Source organism: Glandiceps talaboti, chromosome 3 (genome assembly GCF_964340395.1).
Source record: "Glandiceps talaboti chromosome 3, keGlaTala1.1, whole genome shotgun sequence".
NCBI classification, from domain to species: Eukaryota; Metazoa; Hemichordata; class Enteropneusta; family Spengelidae; genus Glandiceps; species Glandiceps talaboti.
In genome coordinates this window covers 827,518-855,502 of record NC_135551.1, presented here as the reverse complement: position 1 = coordinate 855,502, position 27,985 = coordinate 827,518, and the positions used below count along the sequence as shown (strand labels likewise).

The 27,985-nt window shown below is 35.6% G+C and overlaps 1 protein-coding gene across 1 annotated transcript in view; it reads right to left on the bottom strand.

Moving 5' to 3' along the window:
- Nucleotides 1-7,821: 7,821 nt before the first annotated feature.
- LOC144432809 (TGF-beta-activated kinase 1 and MAP3K7-binding protein 3-like) overlaps nt 7,822-27,985 on the bottom strand; it is a 93,315-nt gene continuing 73,151 nt past the window's right edge. The window contains exons 6-7 of the mRNA XM_078121089.1: nt 21,401-21,490; nt 7,822-11,311 (exon numbers count right to left, since the gene is read on the bottom strand). Coding sequence (XP_077977215.1) covers nt 11,094-11,311; nt 21,401-21,490 — 308 coding nt within the window. The 3' untranslated portion in view covers nt 7,822-11,093. The remainder of the gene's footprint in view (nt 11,312-21,400; nt 21,491-27,985) is intronic.

The following is a 27,985-nucleotide window of genomic DNA, read 5'->3' as shown; positions in this document are numbered from 1 at the left end:
ATACAACCCTTAGAATAAAGAGTTCAAGGGACATACTAACATATACAACCCTTAGTTAGAATAAAGAGTTCAAGGGACATACTAACATATACAACCCTTAAAATAAAGAATTCAATGGACATACTAACATATACAACCCTTAGTTAGAATAAAGAGTTCAAGGGACATACTAACAAATACAACCCTTAGAATAAAGAGTTCAAGGGCCATACTAACATATACAACCCTTAGAATAAAGAGTTCAAGGGACATACTAACATATACAACCCTTAGAATAAAGAGTTCAAGGGACATACTAACATATACAACCCTTAGAATAAAGAGTTCAAGGGACATACTAACATATACAACCCTTAGAATAAAGAGTTCAAGGGACACACTAACATATACAACCCTTAGAATAAAGAGTTCAAGGGACACACTAACATATACAACCCTTAGAATAAAGAGTTCAAGGGACATACTAACATATACAACCCTTAGAATAAAGAGTTCAAGGGACATACTAACATATACAATCCTTAGTTAGAATAAAGAGTTCAAGGGACATACTAACATATACAACCCTTAGAATAAAGAGTTCAAGGGACATACTAACATATACAACCCTTAGAATAAAGAGTTCAAGGGACATACTAACATATACAACCCTTAGTTAGAATAAAGAGTTCAAGGGACATACTAACATATACAACCCTTAGTTAGAATAAAGAGTTCAAGGGACATACTAACATATACAACCCTTAGAATAAAGAATTCAATGGAAATACTAACATATACAACCCTTAGTTAGAATAAAGAGTTCAAGGGACATACTAACATATACAACCCTTAGAATAAAGAGTTCAAGGGACATACTAACATATACAACCCTTAGTTAGAATAAAGAGTTCAAGGGACATACTAACATATACAACCCTTAGAATAAAGAGTTCAAGGGACATACTAACAAATACAACCCTTAGTTAGAATAAAGAGTTCAAGGGACATACTAACATATACAACCCTTAGAATAAAGAGTTCAAGGGACATACTAACATATACAACCCTTAGAATAAAGAGTTCAAGGGACATACTAACAAATACAACCCTTAGAATAAAGAGTTCAAGGGACATACTAACATATACAACCCTTACTTAGAATAAAGAGTTCAAGGGACATACTAACATATACAACCCTTAGAATAAAGAGTTCAAGGGACATACTAACAAATACAACCCTTAGAATAAAGAGTTCAAGGGACATACTAACATATACAACCCTTAGAATAAAGAGTTCAAGGGACATACTAACAAATATAACCCTTAGATAGAATAAAGATTTCAAGGGACATACTAACATATACAACCCTTAGAATAAAGAGTTCAAGGGACATACTAACATATACAACCCTTCGAATAAAGAGTTCAAGGGACATACTAACAAATACAACCCTTAGAATAAAGAGTTCAAGGGACATACTAACATATACAACCCTTAGTTAGAATAAAGAGTTCAAGGGACATACTAACATATACAACCCTTAAAATAAAGAATTCAATGGACATACTAACATATACAACCCTTAGTTAGAATAAAGAGTTCAAGGGACATACTAACATATACAACCCTTAGAATAAAGAGTTCAAGGGACATACTAACATATACAACCCTTAGTTAGAATAAAGAGTTCAAGGGACATACTAACATATACAACCCTTAGAATAAAGAGTTCAAGGGACATACTAACAAATACAACCCTTAGAATAAAGAGTTCAAGGGACATACTAACAAATACAACCCTTAGTTAGAATAAAGAGTTCAAGGGACATACTAACATATACAACCCTTAGTTAGAATAAAGAGTTCAAGGGACATACTAACATATACAACCCTTAGTTAGAATAAAGAGTTCAAGGGACATACTAACATATACAACCCTTAGAATAAAGAGTTCAAGGGACATACTAACAAATACAACCCTTAGAATAAAGAGTTCAAGGGACATACTAACAAATACAACCCTTAGTTAGAATAAAGAGTTCAAGGGACATACTAACATATACAACCCTTAGTTAGAATAAAGAGTTCAAGGGACATACTAACAAATACAACCCATAGTTAGAATAAAGAGTTCAAGGGATATACTAACATATACAACCCTTAGAATAAAGAGTTCAAGGGACACACTAACATATACAACCCTTAGAATAAAGAGTTCAAGGGACATACTAACATATACAACCCTTAGTTAGAATAAAGAGTTCAAGGGACATACTAACATATACAACCCTTAGAATAAAGAGTTCAAGGGACATACTAACATATACAACCCTTAGAATAAAGAGTTCAAGGGACACACTAACATATACAACCCTTAGAATAAAGAGTTCAAGGGACATACTAACATATACAACCCTTAGAATAAAGAGTTCAAGGGACATACTAACGTATATAATCCTTAGTTAGAATAAAGAGTTCAAGGGACATACTAACATATACAACCCTTAGAATAAAGAGTTCAAGGGACATACTAACATATACAACCCTTAGAATAAAGAGTTCAAGGGACATACTAACATATACAACCCTTAGTTAGAATAAAGAGTTCAAGGGACATACTAACATATACAACCCTTAGTTAGAATAAAGAGTTCAAGGGACATACTAACATATACAACCCTTAGAATAAAGAATTCAATGGAAATACTAACATATACAACCCTTAGTTAGAATAAAGAGTTCAATGGACATACTAACATATACAACCCTTAGAATAAAGAGTTCAAGGGACATACTAACATATACAACCCTTAGAATAAAGAGTTCAAGGGACATGCTAACAAATACAACCCTTAGAATAAAGAGTTCAAGGGACATACTAACAAATACAACCCTTAGAATAAAGAGTTCAAGGGACATACTAACATATACAACCCTTAGAATAAAGAGTTCAAGGGACATACTAACATATACAACCCTTAGAATAAAGAGTTCAAGGGACATACTAACATATACAACCCTTAGACTAAAGAGTTCAAGGGACATACTAACATATACAACCCTTAGAATAAAGAGTTCAAGGGACATACTAACATATACAACCCTTAGAATAAAGAGTTCAAGGGACATACTAACATATACAATCCTTAGTTAGAATAAAGAGTTCAAGGGACATACTAACATATACAACCCTTAGAATAAAGAGTTCAAGGGACAAACTAACAAATACAACCCTTAGAATAAAGAGTTCAAGGGACATACTAACATATACAACCCTTACTTATAATAAAGAGTTCAAGGGACATACTAACATATACAACCCTTAGAATAAAGAGTTCAAGGGACATACTAACATATACAACCCTTACTTATAATAAAGAGTTCAAGGGACATACTAACATATACAACCCTTAGAATAAAGAGTTCAAGGGACATACTAACAAATACAACCCTTAGAATAAAGAGTTCAAGGGACATACTAACATATACAACCCTTAGAATAAAGAGTTCAAGGGACATACTAACAAATATAACCCTTAGTTAGAATAAAGAGTTCAAGGGACATACTAACAAATACAACCCTTAGAATAAAGAGTTCAAGGGACATACTAACAAATACAACCCTTAGAATAAAGAGTTCAAGGGACATACTAACATATACAACCCTTAGAATAAAGAGTTCAAGGGACATACTAACATATACAACCCTTAGAATAAAGAGTTCAAGGGACATACTAACATATACAACCCTTAGAATAAAGAGTTCAAGGGACATACTAAGATATACAAACCTTAGAATAAAGAGTTCAAGGGACATACTAACATATACAACCCATAGAATAAAGAGTTCAAGGGACATACTAAGATATACAACCCTTAGAATAAAGAGTTCAAGGGACATACTAACATATACAACCCTTAGAATAAAGAGTTCAAGGGACATACTAAGATATACAACCCATAGAATAAAGAGTTCAAGGGACATACTAAGATATACAACCCTTAGAATAAAGAGTTCAAGGGACATACTAACATATACAACCCTTAGTTAGAATAAAGAGTTCAAGGGACATACTAACATATACAACCCTTAGAATAAAGAGTTCAAGGGACATACTAACATATACAACCCTTAGAATAAAGAGTTCAAGGGACATACTAACAAATACAACCCTTAGTTAGAATAAAGAGTTCAAGGGACATACTAACAAATACAACCCTTAGAATAAAGAGTTCAAAAGACATACTAACATATACAACCCTTAGAATAAAAAGTTCAAGGGACATACTAACATATACAACCCTTAGAATAAAGAGTTCAAGGGACATACTAACAAATACAACCCTTAGAATAAACAGTTCAAGGGACATACTAACATATACAACCCTTAGAATAAAGAGTTCAAGGGACATACTAACATATACAACCCTTAGAATAAAGAGTTCAAGGGACATACTAACATATACAACCCTTAGTTAGAATAAAGAGTTCAAGGGACATACTAACATATACAACCCTTAGAATAAAGAATTCAATGGACATACTAACATATACAACCCTTAGTTAGAATAAAGAGTTCAATGGACATACTAACATATACAACCCTTAGAATAAAGAGTTCAAGGGACATACTAACATATACAACCCTTAGTTAGAATAAAGAGTTCAAGGGACATACTAACAAATACAACCCTTAGAATAAAGAGTTCAAGGGATATACTAACATATACAACCCTTAGAATAAAGAGTTCAAGGGACATACTAACAAATACAACCCTTAGTTAGAATAAAGAGTTCAAGCGACATACTAACATATACAACCCTTAGAATAAAGAGTTCAAGGGACATACTAACATATACAACCCATAGAATAAAGAGTTCAAGGGACATACTAAGATATACAACCCTTAGAATAAAGAGTTCAAGGGACATACTAACATATACAACCCTTAGAATAAAGAGTTCAAGGGACATACTAAGATATACAACCCATAGAATAAAGAGTTCAAGGGACATACTAACATATACAACCCTTAGAATAAAGAGTTCAAGGGACATACTAACATATACAACCCTTAGTTAGAATAAAGAGTTCAAGGGACATACTAACATATACAACCCTTAGAATAAAGAGTTCAAGGGACATACTAACATATACAACCCTTAGAATAAAGAGTTCAAGGGACATACTAACAAATACAACCCTTAGTTAGAATAAAGAGTTCAAGGGACATACTAACAAATACAACCCTTAGAATAAAGAGTTCAAAAGACATACTAACATATACAACCCTTAGAATAAAAAGTTCAAGGGACATACTAACATATACAACCCTTAGAATAAAGAGTTCAAGGGACATACTAACATATACAACCCTTAGTTAGAATAAAGAGTTCAAGGGACATACTAACATATACAACCCTTAGAATAAACAGTTCAAGGGACATACTAACATATACAACCCTTAGAATAAAGAGTTCAAGGGACATACTAACATATACAACCCTTAGAATAAAGAGTTCAAGGGACATACTACCATATACAACCCTTAGTTAGAATAAAGAGTTCAAGGGACATACTAACATATACAACCCTTAGAATAAAGAATTCAATGGACATACTAACATATACAACCCTTAGTTAGAATAAAGAGTTCAATGGACATACTAACATATACAACCCTTAGAATAAAGAGTTCAAGGGACATACTAACATATACAACCCTTAGTTAGAATAAAGAGTTCAAGGGACATACTAACAAATACAACCCTTAGAATAAAGAGTTCAAGGGATATACTAACATATACAACCCTTAGAATAAAGAGTTCAAGGGACATACTAACATATACAACCCTTGGAATAAAGAGTTCAAGGGACATACTAACAAATACAACCCTTAGTTAGAATAAAGAGTTCAAGCGACATACTAACATATACAACCCTTAGAATAAAGAGTTCAAGGGGCATACTAACAAATACAACCCTTAGAATAAAGAGTTCAAGGGACATACTAACATATACAACCCTTAGAATAAAGAGTTCAAGGGACATACTAACATATACAACCCTTAGAATAAAGAGTTCAAGGGACATACTAACATATACAACCCTTAGAATAAAGAGTTCAAGGGACATACTAACATATACAACCCTTAGAATAAAGAGTTCAAGGGACATACTAACATATACAACCCTTAGAATAAAGAGTTCAAGGGACATACTAACATATACAATCCTTAGTTAGAATAAAGAGTTCAAGGGACATACTAAGATATACAACCCTTAGAATAAAGAATAAAGAGTTTAAGGGACATACTAACAAATACAACCCTTAGAATAAAGAGTTCAAGGGACATACTAACATATACAACCCTTACTTAGAATAAAGAGTTCAAGGGACATACTAACATATACAACCCTTAGAATAAAGAGTTCAAGGGACATACTAACAAATACAACCCTTAGAATAAAGAGTTCAAGGGACATACTAACATATACAACCCTTAGAATAAAGAGTTCAAGGGACATACTAACAAATATAACCCTTAGTTAGAATAAAGAGTTCAAGGGACATACTAACAAATACAACCCTTAGAATAAAGAGTTTAAGGGACATACTAACATATACAACCCTTAGAATAAAGAGTTCAAGGGACATACTAACATATACAACCCTTAGAATAAAGAGTTCAAGGGACATACTAACATATACAACCCTTAGAATAAAGAGTTCAAGGGACATACTAACATATACAACCCTTAGAATAAAGAGTTCAAGGGACATACTAACATATACAATCCTTAGTTAGAATAAAGAGTTCAAGGGACATACTAACATATACAACCCTTAGAATAAAGAGTTCAAGGGACATACTAACAAATACAACCCTTAGAATAAAGAGTTCAAGGGACATACTAACATATACAACCCTTAGTTAGAATAAAGAGTTCAAGGGACATACTAACATATACAACCCTTAGAATAAAGAGTTCAAGGGACATACTAACATATACAACCCTTAGAATAAAGAGTTCAAGGGACATACTAACATATACAACCCTTAGAATAAAGAGTTCAAGGGACATACTAACATATACAACCCTTAGAATAAAGAGTTCAAGGGACATACTAACAAATACAACCCTTAGAATAAAGAGTTCAAGGGACATACTAACATATACAACCCTTAGTTAGAATAAAGAGTTCAAGGGACATACTAACATATACAACCCTTAGAATAAAGAGTTCAAGGGACATACTAACATATACAACCCTTAGAATAAAGAGTTCAAGGGACATACTAACAAATACAACCCTTAGTTAGAATAAAGAGTTCAAGGGACATACTAACAAATACAACCCTTAGAATAAAGAGTTCAAGGGACATACTAACATATACAACCCTTAGAATAAAGAGTTCAAGGGACATACTAACATATACAACCCTTAGAATAAAGAGTTCAAGGGACATACTAACAAATACAACCCTTAGAATAAAGAGTTCAAGGGACATACTAACATATACAACCCTTAGAATAAAGAGTTCAAGGGACATACTAACATATATAACCCTTAGAATAAAGAATTCAATGGACATACTAACATATACAACCCTTAGAATAAAGAGTTCAAAAGACATACTAACATATACAACCCTTAGTTAGAATAAAGAGTTCAAGGGACATACTAACATATACAACCCTTAGTTAGAATAAAGAGTTCAAGGGACATACTAACATATACAACCCTTAGAATAAAGAATTCAATGGACATACTAACATATACAACCCTTAGAATAAAGAATTCAAGGGACATACTAACATATACAACCCTTAGTTAGAATAAAGAGTTCAAGAGATGAGACAAACAAATATTGTTATTAGAATCCCTTGACCATTCAAGCCAACTAGCTTTAGTTTAATCATCATCATTAAATTGTCTGTTGCAATAAATTTGAAATTAATGTTTTTATTCTTATCATAATTCATGTCAGGTGGTTTTTGGAATAAAATATAACATTATCTGGCTCACTGCAAAATTGTTCACAATTTTCTGATAAGTATGATTAACTCTTGCAGATGTACATTATTTATGTAAACCCTGGACTAAAGCCCTGTCCATATCTGATCTGGATCCAATCTGAATTAAACAGATGCAGATTATTTATGTAAACCCAGGACAAAAGCCCTGTCCATATCTGATCTGGATCCAATCTGAATTAAACAGATGTAGATTATTTATGTAGACCCTGGACTAAAGCCCTGTCCATATCTGATCTGGATCCAATCTGAATTAAACAGATGCAGATTATTTATGTAAACCCAGGACAAAAGCCCTGTCCATATCTGATCTGGATCCAATCTGAATTAAACAGATGCAGATTATTTATGTAAACCCAGGACAAAAGCCCTGTCCATATCTGATCTGGATCCAATCTGAATTAAACAGATGTATATTATTTATGTAAACCCAGGACAAAAGCCCTGTCCATATCTGATCTGGATCCAATCTGAATGAAACTGATCCGGATCACTTTAATCCGCATCAAATCCACTTTCCAACTACACTAAACCAGAGATGAACTGAAAATGCTCTTGTATATCTTTGTATGATCCACGGATGTAGCCATTCGGCATGTGTAGCCCCATTTGTAAAATCATTAATTATGCCAATTACGATGCATCTTTTCCTACTTTGCATACTTATTACATGTATTTCAGAAATACAAATGTTTACATGTACATGTACACATGGCATTCTTCTGCACTCTGTATACACATACACAGCTTACACTTCCAAAATGTCACAAGAAAACATTTATAATATGCAACAATACTCTGTACAGTGGTTTAATATTATCTTCTGGGCTTTCGTTATCCTATGGTAATCACTCTCTGGAAATATGCGCTCTGAGCTAGAACGAACTCTGAACAAATCTGTTATAGTTGTTATCTGAGTCGAACTGTACCACAGTACAATATACATAAAAAGCTGTACAGTATGCACTTACGGTATGGTACTGCAGTGCACAAAGTAAGTTCCATGACATCAATGACAGTGAATGCAGTCGATCATCTAGTAATGAAGCTCAAAAAGAACAAGTTTCAGTTTTAGTGACAATGAAATGGTGACAAGGTGGTATGAATTTCTGAGTGAAGTTTTCAGTATAAACTGTCTGCTGAAGACAGTGGTCTATTTGATCATCGCTTCGCCCATGAACAGCTTCGCAATGGCTGTCAATGATATCAGCAAAGCGTTTTCTAACCATGTGTTTGTTAATAAGTAACCAATCACATTGATAGATAATAACAGCCCATAATTTCAAAACTCCCCCATACAAGCTCTCCACATCAGGAAATGGCCATGGGGCACATGAAACTGTTGATACGTTTTGTATACGATGGGTCATATTCAAATTATCACAGGTCACACTGCACTTAGAGATTTACAAAACAGTTACATACACAAATTGTGCGGGAATGATTTGCTCTGCAACTTCAAGGCAATAATAACCGTACGTTTGCAAACAGAAAGTCTTTCTTGGTATAGTCCGTAATTGCCAAAGTTCATTAATTATGCAAATGAACAATTAATTGACAGCATTAAGAACTATCTTATCTCTGTATGATCAATATCTGTGGCAAGTTTAATCAAATTTGATAAAGCCCTTCTGGATGCATAACCTAAGTTACAAAACATTCATTAATTATGCAAATTAGCCCTTGATTAACTTTACACAAGTTAATGACTTTTAGAGCTGTTATATCTTTGTATGATCCGTAGATGTATCAACTTCCATTGAATTTGGTGCAGCTGTTCTGCATGTATAGCCCCATTTATAAAATCATTATGCAAATTAATATTAATTATGCAAAACACACCCACCAATGCCATGCAGTAAATTGGACAACATTTGCTTCAGTACTTTTTGAGATATCAGTGGAACAAAATTCTACAGACAGACAGACAGACAGACAGACATCACCACCACATGAGCTCCCATATGGGAGCTAAAAATTTAAAGATGGATTTGATCCGAATTACATTAGCGTACCTGTCCACACATGTACCAGCTCCGATTTGGATTACCAAACTAATTCACTCAAGTATGCACCTGTTCACGCCAGGCCTAACTGATTGTTACTTTGATCTGGATCGAAACCACCACCCAGCGTAGGCTACGATCCGGACCAGTTCATTCAAATTACTTTGATCTGGATCGAAACCACCACCCAGAGTAGGCTATGATCCGGACCAGTTAATTCAAATTAACCATAAGTATGGACAGGTAAATTGAACAGGATCCAGATCAGATTTTGTACTATGGACAGGCTTAAACTAAGAACTAAGGTTATAATAAAATGTGTTACATTATGCTGGACAAATTTGCTTGATTTAACATCTTTACAATACTGATATACATGTAGTTATAAACATAATTACTTTGTAGTCGTACAGTTTAAAGGTACATATACAATTAGAATGGTCTCAAATTATTTGAACACAGAGTATGGTAGAAAATTATCAATCCTTTGTCAGAGTTCCTCATTTATCAAAATACAAATTCTATTCTTTCATTTGGCATTGTAATACAATGTATCACAAGTGGAGCAAAGTTTGCATTCAACATATCAACATTTGACTTTGAAGGAGTTTGCATACAATGCATCACAATTTGAACTGTTAAAAACTTGCTATACATGTAGGTTACTGAAATACACCCATATAAATTGTCATTAAATTGTCTATACACATGGACTTGGCATAACACATAGAATTGTGATAATTTTTAAATTTTCATTGCTTACTTTGCACAGTTCCCAATGCACAAAGACTTGACTTATTAAAGAGATTTTCACAACACACCTAGTTCAATTCTCTAGCCTACACATTAGCAGCAAGGAAAAAGACAATGGCAAAAATGCAGATTAAAAAGTGTACTGAAGTTTCTACCATAAAAATATAAAATCTTTCAAAGCATAATTGTCATATATCATCTATGCAAGAACCAACAACTGTAAGTATATAGTACAGTCTCTACTATTGCCTAAGGAAGAATTCCATATAAGTATCAAAGATTTTGATTGGTCAATGACCAACATAGCACCTAGACAACTCTTGGCATTTCACAACATTCACATTTGTCTAATGCAGGATGATTGAGAAATGTACAATGAACACAACTCCACTGCTGACCTTCTTCAGAATCCAGTACTCCAACCTCTCCCACTGTTGTTGATGCTGCACCAGCACCAGCACCAGCACCAGGACAATGTGATGAAGTTGGTGTTGGTGGGGCTTGGGGTGGTGTCGGTGGCATTGATGCTGAAAGTCAGAAAAATATATCAGTGTCAACTAGAATTTACCTGAGGACTATAACAAGTCTTCGTAGAACACACAGTCTCCCCTCCCTTTCAAAATACTTTACTTCTATGTGACTGAATGGAGACATGACTTAATAGAAATTGATGGCAACAAATAAATGCCATTCAGTAAAAATACTGCCAATGCCGTTGTAGCACACCTATACAGTTTTTACAAATGTTTATCCATATGCTAGTCAATGCTAACAATAGGTGTTCATTTGCTGAATCCAGTTCCCTATCCAAACATGTTGCTATCTTTGTGATATACGCGATCATTTGGCTGTTACTATGGGCGTGGTCATATTGCTAGATATATTTGCATACATTTTTTAATCTTTTTCTTCACCTGTGTATGAAACCCTGATATTATCTTTGCAATATATGTGATCATTTGGTTATTGCTATGGCCGTGGTCATGTTGCTAGGCAAATTTACATACATTTTAGGAATGTTTATTCAATTGTCTATTAATCCCCATTGTTATCATTGTGAAATACAAGACCGTTTTGCTGTTACTATGGGCGTGATCATGGTTGCTCAGGATATTTGCATACATTTTTTAAAAATGTTTACTCGCTTGCCTACCAGAAGATGTTGTTATTTAACCAAAATATACCGCCATTTAGGTTGTTGCTAAGGGCGGAGTCATGGTTGTTAGGGCCAATTTTGTCAAATTGTTCTGAAGAAAATCGGCAGAATAACACTTTCAGAAACATCTCACCAAGTTTCAGATTCACAGACCAAGTACTTTTTGAGATATAAGTTTTTGACCAAAATTGAACATTTTTACACCTAATTTGCATATCACTCATGGAATCATTGTATGCTTAATACTTCTTCGTCAATACATCCCTAAATGCATTCCCATTAAATTTCAACCCAATCTGCTCAGTGGTTTTGGAATTATAGATTTTTGACCAAAAAGACACATTTTTAGCCGTAATTTGCATATCACTAACGGGACCATCATGTTATGAACAATTCTTAGTAAAAACACCCTAAATTTCAGCCCAATCTGCCCAGTAGTTTTTGAGTTTAAGTTTTTTGGCCAAAAGTAATATTTTTTGACCCAAATCACAAACCGGTGGTAAGATCATTTTCATTTGAACAATTTCCCAACTAGACACCCAAGGTAATGGACCCACTAAATATCATGGCAATCGGTTCAGCGGTTTTGGACTTTAAGTTGTTTACACACACACACACACACATCCACACACACAGACAGACGCCGGGCGATCCCTATAGCACTACTGAACCTCAGTTCAGTTGTGCTAAAAACAGCATCAAATGGTGTTGTAGCACAATAATTACTGTATGGTTGTTGCTATGGACATAGTCTTGTTGCTAGGGATATTTGCAGACATTTTTCGAATCTTTAGCTAACTTGTCTACCTTCCCACTTCTCATCTTTGTAATATACACCATCCATACCCATCCCTGTTATCTTTGTGATATGCATCAACATTTCACTGTTGCTAAGGGTGTGGTCATGGTTGTTTGGGCCAATTGTGTTGAAATGTTTTCAACAATAACTGCAGAATAACATCTCCAGAAACATCCCCTCCAAGTTTCAACCCATTCACCATGCAGTTTCAAGATATGTTTTTGACCAAAATTGAGATTTTTAGGCCTAATTTGCATATCACTGATGGGATCATTGTACAACAGACATTTGTAATAATTGCCGAAATTTGTAATAACGCTGATATTTGAAATAAAAATCACTTTTTTCATGTAATAAACCGAAATTTGTTATTATTGCCGAAATTTGTAATAATTTCTATGAACGACAAATGTAATAAAACTTGCCGATATTTGTAATAAATTTCAGAAAAAAACGTAATAAAATTGCAAAAATTTGTAATAAAAAATGACATTAAGGAGGGTCCTTCCTTCCACACTAAAAAATGGGTTAGCTAAATAAAGAAATACAAGATTGCAAAAACATCACGTCAAATGAAAGTAGATTAAACAAGCATTAATTGAACTGATTAATATAATAATTAATTGAACAGTTAACAGTTATTAATATTTCAATCAATCTGCATACATATATATATGTATGTATGTATGTATGTATGTATGTATGTATGAACATATGTATGTATGTATGTATGTATGTATGTATGTATGTATGTGCATGTGTGTATGTATGTATGTATGTATGTATGTATGTATGTATGTATGTATGTATGTACCGGTATGTATGTGATGAGGAAGTGCAAGAATGGGTGAACAAACGAACAAATTAACGAATAAAGAAATGAATGAATTAATCAATCAATAAATCAATCAATGAACGAACAAATTAATTAATTAATTAATTAATTAATGGATGGATGGATGGATGAATGAATGTACACTTTATAAATCTTAGTGGAGTTTGCTTATATTTTGCAAGTTGCCAGGGATACTTTGCAATTCAACAGAATATATTAGAAAATATGTGTTCACGTGACATTTACATGGAATTTGTGAGATTCACCGCCACTGAATGAATCGATTTGACTTATACTATCAATGTTTGAGTACAGCATTCCCCTTTCATATCATTACAGTGATTTTCAAATCTTCATCAAGCTATTCAATTTAGTGGCGTTTTTGAAGATGTGCACGGTTTAGTGAGCTGTGCACTATAGGTAGTAGTTCATCATTTTAAATCTGATATGAAGGGATTTCAGGGATAGTTGACCAGTAGAGCCGGGAAAGAGTTCATGAGTTCTGATTTAGATGAAAGACAGAAAAAGGGGAGAATAACGTCACCCCAATCCCTTTCTCTAAAATAATTAAACCATATCTCCATTTCAATCAAATCAGTATTTTGTATATTTCAATTTTGAACTTCTGGAATGTTTTATAACAGCACTATTGTTGTGGCCACTATATATAACATTACAAATTCTTTGTAGCAATTACGAGTACACTTGTAAAAAAGTTGTTGAAAACTTGTAATAAAATTGCCGACATTTGTAATAAACTAACGACATTTGTAATAAACTAACAACATTTGTAATAACATTGCCGATATTTGTAATACAATTGCCGACATTTGTAATAAAACTGACAAATTATAAAATTTACAATCAATGCCCCATCTTCACCATTCCTATATTTCAACAAATTAAACACCTGAATCTAAGAAACTTTGAAATTATTAAAATTCCCTGTGTAATAACTGAGTCTACAAGCCAGGGAAGTTTTGCGTCGGTATTTAGCAAGAAAAATGGATACAGAACTATATTATTATGTATTTACTTCTATGATTCAAATCCAAAATTCTTTCTTTACATATCAGAGTTTATCGTTGGTTGGCCTGTCATAGGCTTGTGTTAATAAAACCATCAGACAAATATTGGCAAGCGTTTATGTTTCTTTTTATACATAAGTACAATTAATTAGTTCACGGACTAACTTAAACAACTTTTTTTGAAGCCAGTAAATACATTAGAGGACATCAAGTAGACCTAAGAACTCAGTTGCGTATGTCACCAGAACATATCTGATAGTATCTGTAACATTGGTATAGTGGCATTACTCTTGCAGATACAGTGAAGTCATTTCGGTTTAATAGAGAACTTTAGGTGTGCTCATCGGTGCTACGTATAATTGAAACTGGAAACTGGTGTGTGTGTTCTAGACTTTGGTGAGATATAGCGTTATACAGTATCCATAACACCAAGTGTCCGTAATGTATGCTGTCTGAAATATTCGCCTTTATGCATATTAATCTTTTCACACTCACAGACAAGAATATATCGATGTAGACTTATTGATATACTAAATTGTTTTTAAAAATTATCGATAACAATTACTTCTTAAGCCATTATGAAGCTTTCAATTTTTGCCTCCAAATGCACCTTAAAATGACTATTTGTTGTGAAATCACTGTTTCTATGTTTTCTAGAGAAATCAATTTGTTGGTAGTCAACCAACCAACCAACCAACCATTCAACACTTGTCCGCATCGATTAAAATATATACATTCGAGCATACAAGCATGAAGTGTTGATGAGATGGATTGATGATTTGGACTGATGGGTTGGAAAATGTGGAGTAAAAGAGTACCGCTGGGTAGATAATGTAGGTACCAGTAGGTCTACTAGGTAGGAAGGTTGGGATATAAGTATGTAGCTAAGTAGATATGTTATTTACTGATTGGATGATCGATAGAGAAATCAGTTTGTTGATAATCAAAGTACTTTAGGTGAGATCTCTAATATGGATAGATTATTTCGCAATGTGTTTGCTAACTAACTGGCTGAATCGCTCACCCACTCACTCACTCATGATCACTCACTCGCTTGCTAGCACGCATACGCATTCACTCATCATTCAAAAGATAATAGCCTTCAGTGCTTCACAATCACAAACAACTCATGTATTCACCGCCTGTACACTAGACGAAGTAGCATTCAAAAACTAGATAAATTCTAGTTAGAAAACTGATTGAAATTACTTTATACATTATTTGTTACCCTCCATACGCCCGTCTGTCCGTCCAACCGTCAACCAACCAACCAACCAGTTATTTTTTTGACTAAGTCAATTTAACAACATGTCCGCCAATGATTAAAATATACCATCGTTCATTCAAGCACGACGTGTTTATCAAGAGATAGATTTATGATTTGAACTGATGGGTTGGTACATGAGGGGTAAAAGAGTACTGCTGGGTAGATAATGTAGGTACTAGTAGGTAAGTAAGTAAGTAGATAGGTAGATAAGTAGACTTATTATTGACTGATTGTATGACTGATTGATTGATTGATTGATTGATTGATGAAGACTCAAGGGGATAAGTGGCCTAAGAATGACATAATGGTTGTAAATTAATTCTAGGAAACCTGTAATGACGATATTTTATATCCCTTCTAACTTTAGAATGAGTAACTCCATTTCTTTGAAAGTACTAGTCAGAGAGGAACCCCCTTAACGTTTTTTTTATTACCAATTTCGGCAGGTTTATTCCACATTTTTTTCTGAAATCGTATTACAAATATCGGCTATTTTTATTACAATTGTCGTTCACAGAATTTATTACAAATATCGGCAATTTATTACAAATGCAGGGTTTTACACGATGCAATATATTGCGTCTTTTACGCATAATTATGACCTTGGGACCCTGATAAAAATCAGAACTGCATCCTATGGGACGCAGGAATTTTGGCATACGATATTATAGCCCCTCCGTTTGAAGTGCTCACATGAGATTCTGATTACATTAGAAACCCCCCAATTTGAAATGAAATGCTCCGGAACCTCATTATTTATTCATAAGGCCATCACCATTTACACCAATAGCAAGATATATACTGCATGGGCGCTTTGTTTTGATACTTTTTCAAACTGTTAACTTGTTTCTGGTTGGGTTAACGTTTTCAACGGTTCTCAACTTTTAAAAATGGCCACTGCTCCGAGGCGACAGACCGACCTCCGCTGTTTCTTCGGCGGCAGGCAGTCAAACACAGATCCTACCGTAGAAGCATCACCAGCCAGTACTCATGGTACTAGTGAGAAGTCATCGGGTTTACCAATGAAGGATCGAACATTTAACTGTGGGTGGCTCAGTCGTTTTAAATGGCTTCGTTACCTGTCAGAACGTAACGTCATGGAATGCGAGGTTTGTTTGAAAGCGAAAGCAAAAAATCCCTTCACTGAAGGGTGTACAAATTTCCGGAACTCAACTCTTACACGACATCAAGACTCTAGAAGTCACATTAACAGCGTTCGTGTGTTGTCTATGAAGTCAGACCTAACTGCAAATAAACCTTGTGAGAGAGGATTCTCAGTACAGAATGCAATCAAACAAAGGGCCAGAAATAGGCTGAATCCTCTTAGACTAAACAGGTTAATGTTTATTAAACTGGTTGGCCCTGTCACAGATGACTTTGACTTCCTTGAAGCAGCTAGAATGTTTTCTGTAGGAGCAGCTGGTAATGTAAAGTACAAACTACCCAAAAAATGTACATGTATTATTGTATAACAAAGTTGTTCTTATCGCATCATGGATGAATAAAGACTGGCGTTAAACTTAAGTAATATTTATTTTGATCTCTCCAGTATACTATTTCCTTATTTCATAGACATTAATTTCTTGATTTTGTGAATGACCCCCAGATTTGCAGGTGGGACCCCCAAATTTTCAGACCCTGGGTCCCAAGGACCCCCATAACCCAAAATTGATGTAAAACCCTGCAAATGTCAGCAATTTTATTACAACTTTCGATTCATTACAAATTTCGGCAATTATTACAAATGTCGGTTGTACAAAAGATCATCTCGTTATGAATACAGCTTCATCTACACATCCCCACATGCACCCCATTAAATTTCAACCCAATCTGCTCAATAATTATGGAATTATAGATTTTTGACCAAAAGGACACATTTTAGCCCTAATTTGCATATCATTGATGTGATCATGTCATGAACAATTCTTAATAAAACACCCTGAAGAAAGTTCAAACCAAATTTTAGCCTAATCTGCTCAGTAGTTTTTGAATTAAAGATTTTTCACCAAAAGGACACATTTTTATACCTATTTTGCATATCACTGATTGGATCATCATGTCATGAACAATTCTTTATCTAAACACCTCTATGAACGTTCCAAACAAATTACAGATCGATCAGCTGAGTAATTTTCTTGTTTAAGTTTTTTGACCAACCAGAGATGAACTGAAATTGCTCCCGTATGAAGGGAAATTTTGTTACAGCCGTTTCGACAAAATAACGAACGATAATGTTGTTCAAAATGTTTGTAGTTTTGATTTGCAAGTTTGTTGCAATGTTTATTGTAACTCTTCTGTATGAAGAAAACTCGAGTATAGTTTTATGGCCCATACTCAGTGGGATCCTGACAGCATGGAGACCTCCCAATTTCCTAAATAGACACCATTGTGCAATGTCAATGTTAATGTTACTGCACGATTGTGTTCGGTCGTAGTTACAACACAGCCCCCAATCGCGATCATGGCTGAGTACATGTTCAAAGTCGAATTTCTCTACTATACCGACACCCGTATCGTCCCTGTATATATCGAGGAGGACGAATTTAACCAAATGTCGTACAAAGACTTTGAAAGTAAAGTAACTGGCAAGACTGCCTATCTCAAACGGATGACATGTCTGCGGTTGCAAGTGTATGATGAAGATGGTCAATGAGTCGACCTCCCAACCAGCGCCAGATTTCGTCAACTAATAAATGACAACGTTCGTCAGAAGGGAAATACTTTTATACATGTAAAACTTTTTCTACTCGACGGCATGTCTCCCACCCCCGCGAAATAGAAGTTGCATGGCTGTCTAAATTTAGAAATTGCGTCATTTACTTGCAACAAGTTGATCAGACATAACCACATTCAGTGGCAAACAGTCGACATGCGCCAGGACTTATTTTAGCAATACCTTCAGCGACAGCAAGTTCTGTATATCTGTACGAAAAGTCTTCATTCTCTTTAAGGAATATTTTAATTGACCGAAAGCAGAGTTCACATACATTAAACTATGGATTATAGGGTGGCTGAAAAATCAATTCAACACCGCGTCTATGGAGCATTTCACGTAGCACTGGTTCGGTGTTTCGGCCGTGGTGAAATCCACAGTTATCAAGAATAACACAGTCACCTTCAGTCAAACATGGGTTTCGATAAAAGTCTACAGCTGCCAATGCCTCATCAAAAAAATTCAACATTTCTATTCCATTAGACGGTCCCTCGATAATATCAACGTGGTCAATCCTCGACGCACTTGTTAATAAGTTTATAGTGTAGTTAGCGTTAGCGTTGAATTTCTATCGCTGGCTGTCCTAGCTCAGAGTGACCGTACACCCGATTTCCTGTCATTCTAACAACCGATGACTCATCGAACTAGTGGAGTTGATCCAGTCGGTACTCTGAAACTCTTTTGATAAAATCTAGGCGCCATTCCAAGTTTCACTCAGTTTCTGATTCTGCAGCAACACTTGTCAATTTTTTCCTAGTCATATTTAACAATCCCAAACTGCGGTGAATTGTATTCAGACACGGTACTGTGTCTCGGGTGAAAACGCCATCTTCAACCAGTTTCTTTTGTATCTCATGCAGATATATGCTTGGTTTTGTTTTCTTGTAAAATTCAATGAACTGTAAAACACGATCAGTCAGTACTTTACGTTCTTTCGGTCCTCTTGCTCCAGTAGCAACGTCACCAGTAACGGTGAATTTTTTACAGAGAGAATACACTGTCGATATCGACACACCTTGTGTTGGATATTTGACTATACGATTTTCCCGCCCTGTACACTTGCACTATGTTCTCACGTACAGCTGCTGATGTTGGTATTCCTTGTTTTCCTTGAATCATATTCGAATACTTCCACGTATGTTTACGAGAAGGCACAAACAAATTAGGAACATGGAACTCGCTGCTCAGTGCTCCTGATGCATGTGTCGCCTAGGAATTACATGTAACTACGCAACTCACTCGGATGTCAGCGTGGACTTTTCATAGACAATGCTGGCGACAGTTACAAATAGTTGTTTACCTCCTGATGTGTAAAGTGTATCTTTAGACTGATATCACACTGATAAAAGTGCCGTAATGTAAACAACATGTGACACAACTGCAGTAAATGTGGAAACAAAATCAAGTAACATCTACATAAACATTATCGTTCGTTATTTTGTCAAAACGGCTGTAATGTGCTTGCTGAGACTTTGAAATGTCTTTCTGTACTGTCGTATCTTTTGTGTAATCAATATCTGTAGCAAGTTCAATTGAATTCGGCACAGTCCTGGCTATATATCCCTTACTATTATATATTATTATATCCCAAATATGCAAATTAGCAATTGACTCAATACTATCACATCTTTGCTCGGTCAATATCTTTAGTAAGTTTCATCTAAATTTCATTAAGAACCATCATATCTCTGTATGATCAATATCTGTGGCAAGTTTCATCAATTTGGCACAGTCTTTCTTGGTATAGGCCCTAATTGCCAACAGTTTGTTAATTATGCAAATGATCAATTAATTGACACCACTAAATTTCACTAAGAACTGTCACATCTCTGTATGATCAATATCTGTGGCAAGTTTCATCAATTTGGCAGTCTTTCTTGGTATAGGCCCTAATTGCCAACAGTTTGTTAATTATGCAAATGATCAATTAATTGACACCACTAAATTTCACTAAGAACTATCACATCTCTGTCTGATCAATATCTGTGGCAAGTTTCATCAATTTGGCAGTCTTTCTTGGTATAGGCCCTAATTGCCAAAATTTGTTAATTATGCAAATGAAATATCTGTGGCACACATTCATTAATTATGCAAATTAGCCCTTAATTAACTTGACACAAGTTAACGACTATTAATGCTTTTATATCTTTGTATGATCCATTGATGTAGCAAGTTTCGTTGAATTTGGTGCAGCCGTTCTGCATATATAGCCCCATTTAGAAAATCATTACTTATGCAAATTATCATTAATTATGAAAGCCACTCCCATCAAAACCTTATCAGTGCTAAGTTACAGGCTGACATTGCCACAGTAAATTGCAGAACATTTGCTTTTGAGATATCTGTGGAACAAAATTTCTGCCAAGACACACAGACAGACAGACATACATACAGACAGACAGACAGACATTGTCATGACATCAGCTCCCATACAGGAGCTAAAAATCTGATTTTTTGACCCAAATCACACACCAGTGGTAAGATCATTTTGATTTGAACAATTTCTCAACTAGACACCAAAGGTAATATGGGTACCCACCAAATATGGCATTTTGTCTGGTGGTTTTTGACTTTAAGTTGTTCACACACACACACACACACACACACACACACACACACACGTCACACACACACACATCCACAGAGACAGACAGACAGACAGACACTTTGCCATACCTATAGCACTACTGAGGTATGGCACTACTGAACCTTAGCAGTTCAGTTGTGCTAAAAAAGTATATCACGCCTATATATACTTATATAAAATTTCAATGACCTTAATTAATACAGTATGTTACAGTATGCAGATTATACTTACAATTGTCTGGTGGTTTAGGAGGTATTGGGCCAGGGGCACCAGTAGATCCAATATTTCTATAAAAACTGCTAGTTTGATCAACTGCTTGAACTGTGAACAAACCATACAGATAATTGCATAAGTACCAAAATCACACAAGAAAGCAACACATAGATAATACAGGTTCAAGATTTGAGTGGATACTCGCTGTTTAACGCTGCGTCGTTGATATCCACGACATAGCACTTCCGCACTCTACGCCATGTCATTGATATCAACGACAACAGGGTAATTTGCATATGCTGTCAATAAAGTGACATTGTAATGGGTTTATCACTGTCCCGCCCTTATACCCATAATAAGTAATGATGTACACGATGTTATCTTATTAAATATTAAATTATTCAGGCGGGAAACAGTCACATGTTAGATTTTTCTCACTGTTTGCCGCAGAATGCAAATAGCGTCTACTTAGCAATGCCTAATACGGCGGCCACTATAGATATGTATGTTGACATTCGACATTATGCTAATATATTGAACGAAGTAAACCTGGAAAACAGAGTTTTTCGCTCAAAAATTCATAGACAGTGGTAGCGATGATGATGAAGAATTATATATTTTTGAGGGAGTAAATTTTGTCCTACTAGAACAGTGTTTCCTCTGGGTCATAAAATTTACTAGCAATTTGGCTAATTTGCCTCAAAATTTATTAGCCAAACTAGACTTTCAATTAGCCAAACTTTTGCGATAAAAATGAACGTATATAAATAAAGACAATAACACAAACTTGTATGTTTTTACTGTTTATTTACATACATTTTTCATGTCATGTTGGCAAACGTACGGTTCTCATCTTTGCTTCGAAGTTGTAGCACCAAACATCGAGGTTTTAATCGGTTCTCATTGTAACTATTTTCTAAATCTCAATGTGCAGTGTGACCTGTGAAGTTTGAATATGACCCATCGTATGCATAACGTTTCAACAGTTTCATGTGCCCCATGACCATTTCCTGACATGGAGAGCACATCGTGGGTAGTGATTGGTTACTTATTAACAGATGTGGTACGAAAGGTTTCCATCGATAGAACGGCCATTACGGCAAAGCATCTTCCCCCACGAGTGAAGCGATGATCGAATGGACCACATCGTTGGACAGTCTATGCTGAAAACTTCACTTTGATAAATTCAAACTGCCACATCACCATTTCATTCTCACTAAAACTGAAAATTTTTCTTTTTGAGCTTTGTTACTAGATCGAACGCATTACGTGAATTTACCCATTCACTACACCATGCTCTTTGTCTGGTTCGCACGTTATGTATCGTTCAAGAATAAACGAATATCTTCGTGTATTATGAGTCAACAGTTCTCCTGCATAGCGGAAGGGCCCGGTAATAAAGATGACTCATCTTCCATTGCTCCTTGCATGTGACGAACTACTTGATCAGATGCTGAAAGTTTTACACAACGGAACTTACAAGTTTGTTGGATGGGACGTTATTTGCATAGCTGATGTAACAATTTCATGATTAGTTTAACTTTTGAGGAATGCACAATGTGTACACTTCCTTCTAAATGTAATACAATGTAGTTTAAATTACGGATATTCCACGTTGCGACAAAGAAACCACAAGCATTACGCATAGATTTTGTGGTGCCCTATTCTAAATTGGCTTTGCAAGTTTGGCTAATTGTATCAAAAATATTCTCGCCAAATGCAGATGTTATTCGCATTTTGCGATTTGGCGAGTGGGCAGCGGAAACACTGCTGGAACATATCGAAAACCCTCCCGATGACTTTGACTTTTGGACTGACGTCAATGGTGGGTCCCGCGATCGCGTGATCCTGCCGATGACAAACCACAGATGCCAATGCCATATGATTACTCCTACGTGTTGGTTTACATGAACTGATAAAGATGTTACGGAAGGATCTTGTGGCAGGATCTACATCGTTGTCTTTCGTCATATTTTTGTTAACAAACGAAGTGTTAGATATAATCGTCCGTGAGACATATCGTTATGCTGCTAGACTCACATGTATGCAGTATTTGTATATGTAAATTAGTTTGTATTTACTGTAAACATCGATGGACTGTACTTGTTGATTTTATGATAAATATTTTACCCAACACCCATACTATCTGTCCATTAACTTTTACAGCTAATTTCCAATTGTAATCCTTGTATTTATCAAAAAACTAAATTTCACATGCTTTTTGGACCAAAAATGTGTGTTTTATACCAATTTTCCCCAATTTCTTGGTAAAGTTACTGACCATACATTCATGTAAATTAAAATTCAATATTTCATAATTATTGATATACTTGTAGATGAGACCATATCCCACCTGTTTTGGTGTAAAATGATCACTATTAAAACATTGTGTACAACTGTATGCAACCTAAAAAGTCCTTGGCCTAGGGGGTCATTTGCATGGAAAGTCTATGGCATCTTAAGGGTTAAAGGCAGATGTCCCCTATATAAAGGGGATTATGGGTAATGTATGCATATGCGGGAAATTCAAACTGCTGTAAGGAGCACTGACTTTGCCCTCATATCTTCATCCCATTTTGCACTGAAAAAGTATTTCATATTTCATATATACTGTTTGTAAATATATAGTGATTGCAACATGAATAGAAATAACTCAGTACGTTAACTAAGTTTGGTAGTCAATATAGCATGTTTACCATCAAACTGATGCACAATTTGTTTCAAATTTGTCTAGTAAAAACCATTGGCCCAGTTGTCAATTAGGATTACAAGTTACACAAAGCATGATAAGACACTGTGAATGGTGCAAAATAAACAACATGCGAAATACCAAATATCAAATGCAAGCAATACAAGCGAACAAAAGGGTCTGTATGCACTCTATAAGCCCGATATTTTGCCTAAAATCATACAATGAAACCAAAATATTTCTCTGTTCCTCAGTTTGATCAATATACGTTCTGGGTTGCTACCTTCCTTAGTAAAATCACAATTTCATTCTACAACTTTTTGTGTGCGCGCCAAATTGAAGTGTTTTCTGTCAAGTAGTTGTGTCTTTGACGTACCTAGTAGGCAGTGATGTAGATAATAGCTGGTTACCTACCGGTCACAAGGCCCAGCCATAACTTGTAAGTATAACAGTTGTAGGACCGGCTTAGGAAAGTACTCAAACCTGACAATCATTGAAAAAAATTCTAAGGTCGGAAAATTAAATGAGTTGCACAGAAGTTCTAATAGCAACTGAAAATACCCAAAGTGTAAAAAAAAAGAAATTAATTCATGATTATTTGGAAAACATTTGATGATTACACGGTATAACAAGACTGACCACACTATTTCTAGCGAAAGCCTTCGAACTAGTTTCATAGGGACGTTGAAGGAAGCGTGAAGCAAGGTATGAGGTCAATGTGACATCTCATGATGCATGATGCAACAACACAACGTTTATGTAGAGTAGAACTAAATGATTTCTAAACTTCAGTGGAAAGAAATTTTGTCGATCAGACACTGACTATTTTCAAATTCTTAAAACATCTGAGAAAACTGAAGAGAGGAAGCAAAATATGACACTGACAGACAAGCTAGATGTAAGGTACATGTACAAGAGGCATGGTTCAAACTGGACAATGATCGTACGTGTTACCTTATAAGGCATCCGATGCAATACATGTAGCTAAGGAACCAAATGTTCTTAATCTTATGGTAAGTATTGGAAATTGTCAGAAACCTGAGAATATTATGACTGAATATGTTTCGATCAAGAATTCCCATACTTTCAGTTAAATTTTCTGATGGCCAGGAAGCAAGACATTTGTGAAACATTTAGTGCGACATTTGATACTGATAAGCAACATTGATGACGGGTACAGTGTTATAATTCATAAACAAATCTATTATTTCTGTAATGATCCTCAAATCTCATACATCACTGCCTAGTCTAGTTCCTATACCTGTCGACTGTTCTCTACGATCTCTAGCTCTGTGCATGTTGTGGAGATGAACGTAACGCGAACTGACAAGAATACAAGTACAATCATGTAGGCATCAGAAATATTTGTTTCACTCGAATTTGAGAGTTGAGAAATCGTATTAAATTCTTTCAAGATTTCTCAAAAATCGCTTCCATATGTTTTAGCAATATCCAACAATAATCCTCGTAATATAAATGACATCAACTGACATCGTAGTCAAACATACGGAAACAGAGTGGAGACCAAACTAGAGTCGGTACTCACCCCACCACGACGTATGCATATTTGTGTTTGTTTTGAAATACCTGGGGTGATACTCGTACACATTGGGATAACTCGGAGAAGCACACGTTTGTGATTTTATTGACTGTTTTCTGAGATGAGACATTAGGTTTGGAAATACAAGTTTAATCAATCATAAAACAGCCATAACCGATACTTTCAAAGAACAAGTCATTGAAAATAACATAGTCCCCGCTATGATTGGGTTTTAAGGAACTGGCAGTTTATGTTGACATTTTCAAACCTGGTTAATGTTGTTTGGCTTCATATGGTTGTTTTTGATATCACTATTCAAGCATGTCTGAGTTCAGTTGTGCTAAAAATTTGATTTGGTGACACTGTTGGTGACAAGTTTTTTCCTTCCGTAAGGAAGGAGATGTATTAGGGGTTTAAATGTCTGTGTGTGTGTGTGTGTCTGTATCACCATTTTCTACAAAAATGGCTGCATCAATTCGAACGAAATTTGGTAGACATGTTCCGTAGGGTAATGGCAAGAACTGATTGGGTTTTGGTAAACATTTCATGAATAATTTGCATAATTAATGGTTTTTGGTAATTAGGCTATATCTCCAGAGTGCAAGCTTCAAATTCAATATAATTTGGTACATACATTTGCAATACCTAAGCACATCTGTCCTGAAATTATTATCGATGTAGCTTTCAGTTTTAATAAGATACAGTCAAAACTGCTCAAGCGGCCACCTTCATAGAGTGGCCACTTGCTCATAGCGGCCGCCTCTATGTACTCCCGACAATATTTCAATAGAGACGTCATTGGTTATAGCGGCCACTCGTTTGATGCGGCCAGCGGCCACTCTTTTGTGGACCTCAGTGTTATGCGACCCTTTGTGTAACGGCCACGCCGCCCCAATAAGCTTTCACTGTGGTTTAGTTCTTTGTACTTTTCGATAATTTTGTCACCGCATATTGTCCACTTACAGCAAAAGATGTTAGCACATCTGTGTGTACAGTGTGATGATTGACATTCAATCGTACAAGCCCATAGTAAAAGACATTAGCACGTCGCTCTGTGTGTACATTGTACTGGTGATGATTGACAAGCCACTATGAAAGGGCTACTATGATCACAAAGAAAACCGTACAATACGATCAGTTACAATTGTTTTCAAAATTGATTGCAGGGAATGAAGAAGTGAACGAGCTAACTTGGGAGTGGTTCAAAGATGCGACAACCCGACGTTTACCAGTTAGTGGTCCCATGCTACGGGAAAGGGCATTGAAATTTGCTAGTGAACTCGGGAATGTAGAATTCAAAGCATCTAATGGGTGGCTCGAGGCATTTAGAAAGCGTCACCAGATAGTGTTTGGGAAAATGAATGGAGAGAGTGGCGACGTGAATGAAGATGTTGTCAAGGCATGGAAAGCACGGTTACCAACCATTTGTGAGGGGTATGAGCCAAGAGACATCTTCAACATGGATGAGAGCGGGTTATTTTTCAAGTGTACCACGGACAGTACACTGCATGTTAAGGGAGATGACTGCAGTGGTGGGAAGAAATCCAAAGAGCGTTTAACCCTGATGCTGTGTGCAAATATGGTTGGTGAGAAGGAGAAGCCAATGATCATTGGTAAAGCAAAGAAACCAAGATGTTTCAGGAACATTAATCCCAAGACTCTTCCTGTGGCGTACTATGCAAATAAAAAGGCATGGATGACATCAGTTGTGTTTGAAGATTGGCTACGGACATTTGATAGAAAACTCGGAAGACAGAGAAGAAAGGCACTCCTTTTCCTTGATAATGCGTCGTGTCATCCAAACATCAACCTGCGTAATGTAAAACTGAAGTTCTTTCCACCAAACACAACATCCAAGTTACAACCCATGGACCAAGGTATAATACAGGCCCTTAAGCTGAAATACAGGAAGAAAGAACTTAGACGTGTAATTGCCAGGATGGATGAAGATAGAGCAGCCTTTGGACCAGATCTAATGAAGGCGACGAATGTGTTGGAAGCGATTTACTGTGTTAACCGTTCCTGGCAGGAAGTTGAAGATTCAACAATTGTGAAGTGTTTCAAGAAGGCTGGATTTCATGAAGATGGTGAGATTGAAGAAGAACCACAGGAAATACAACAAGAGGCAGAGGAAGACCTAGAAATTGTTGCACAAGACTTGTTCGGTTGTACACTTCAGGACTTGATTGACATTGACAATGACATTGCGACATGTGCTACAAGTAATGACTGGGATAGGCCAGTAGGAGATTTGCTCGGTGAATTACATGGAGAAGTGGATAGTGAAGAAGACAACACTAGCGACAAAGAAAACTGTGAAGAAGAAGTCACCACCAAATCAAAGTCTTTGATTAACAGTTTGTCTGATGCTGCT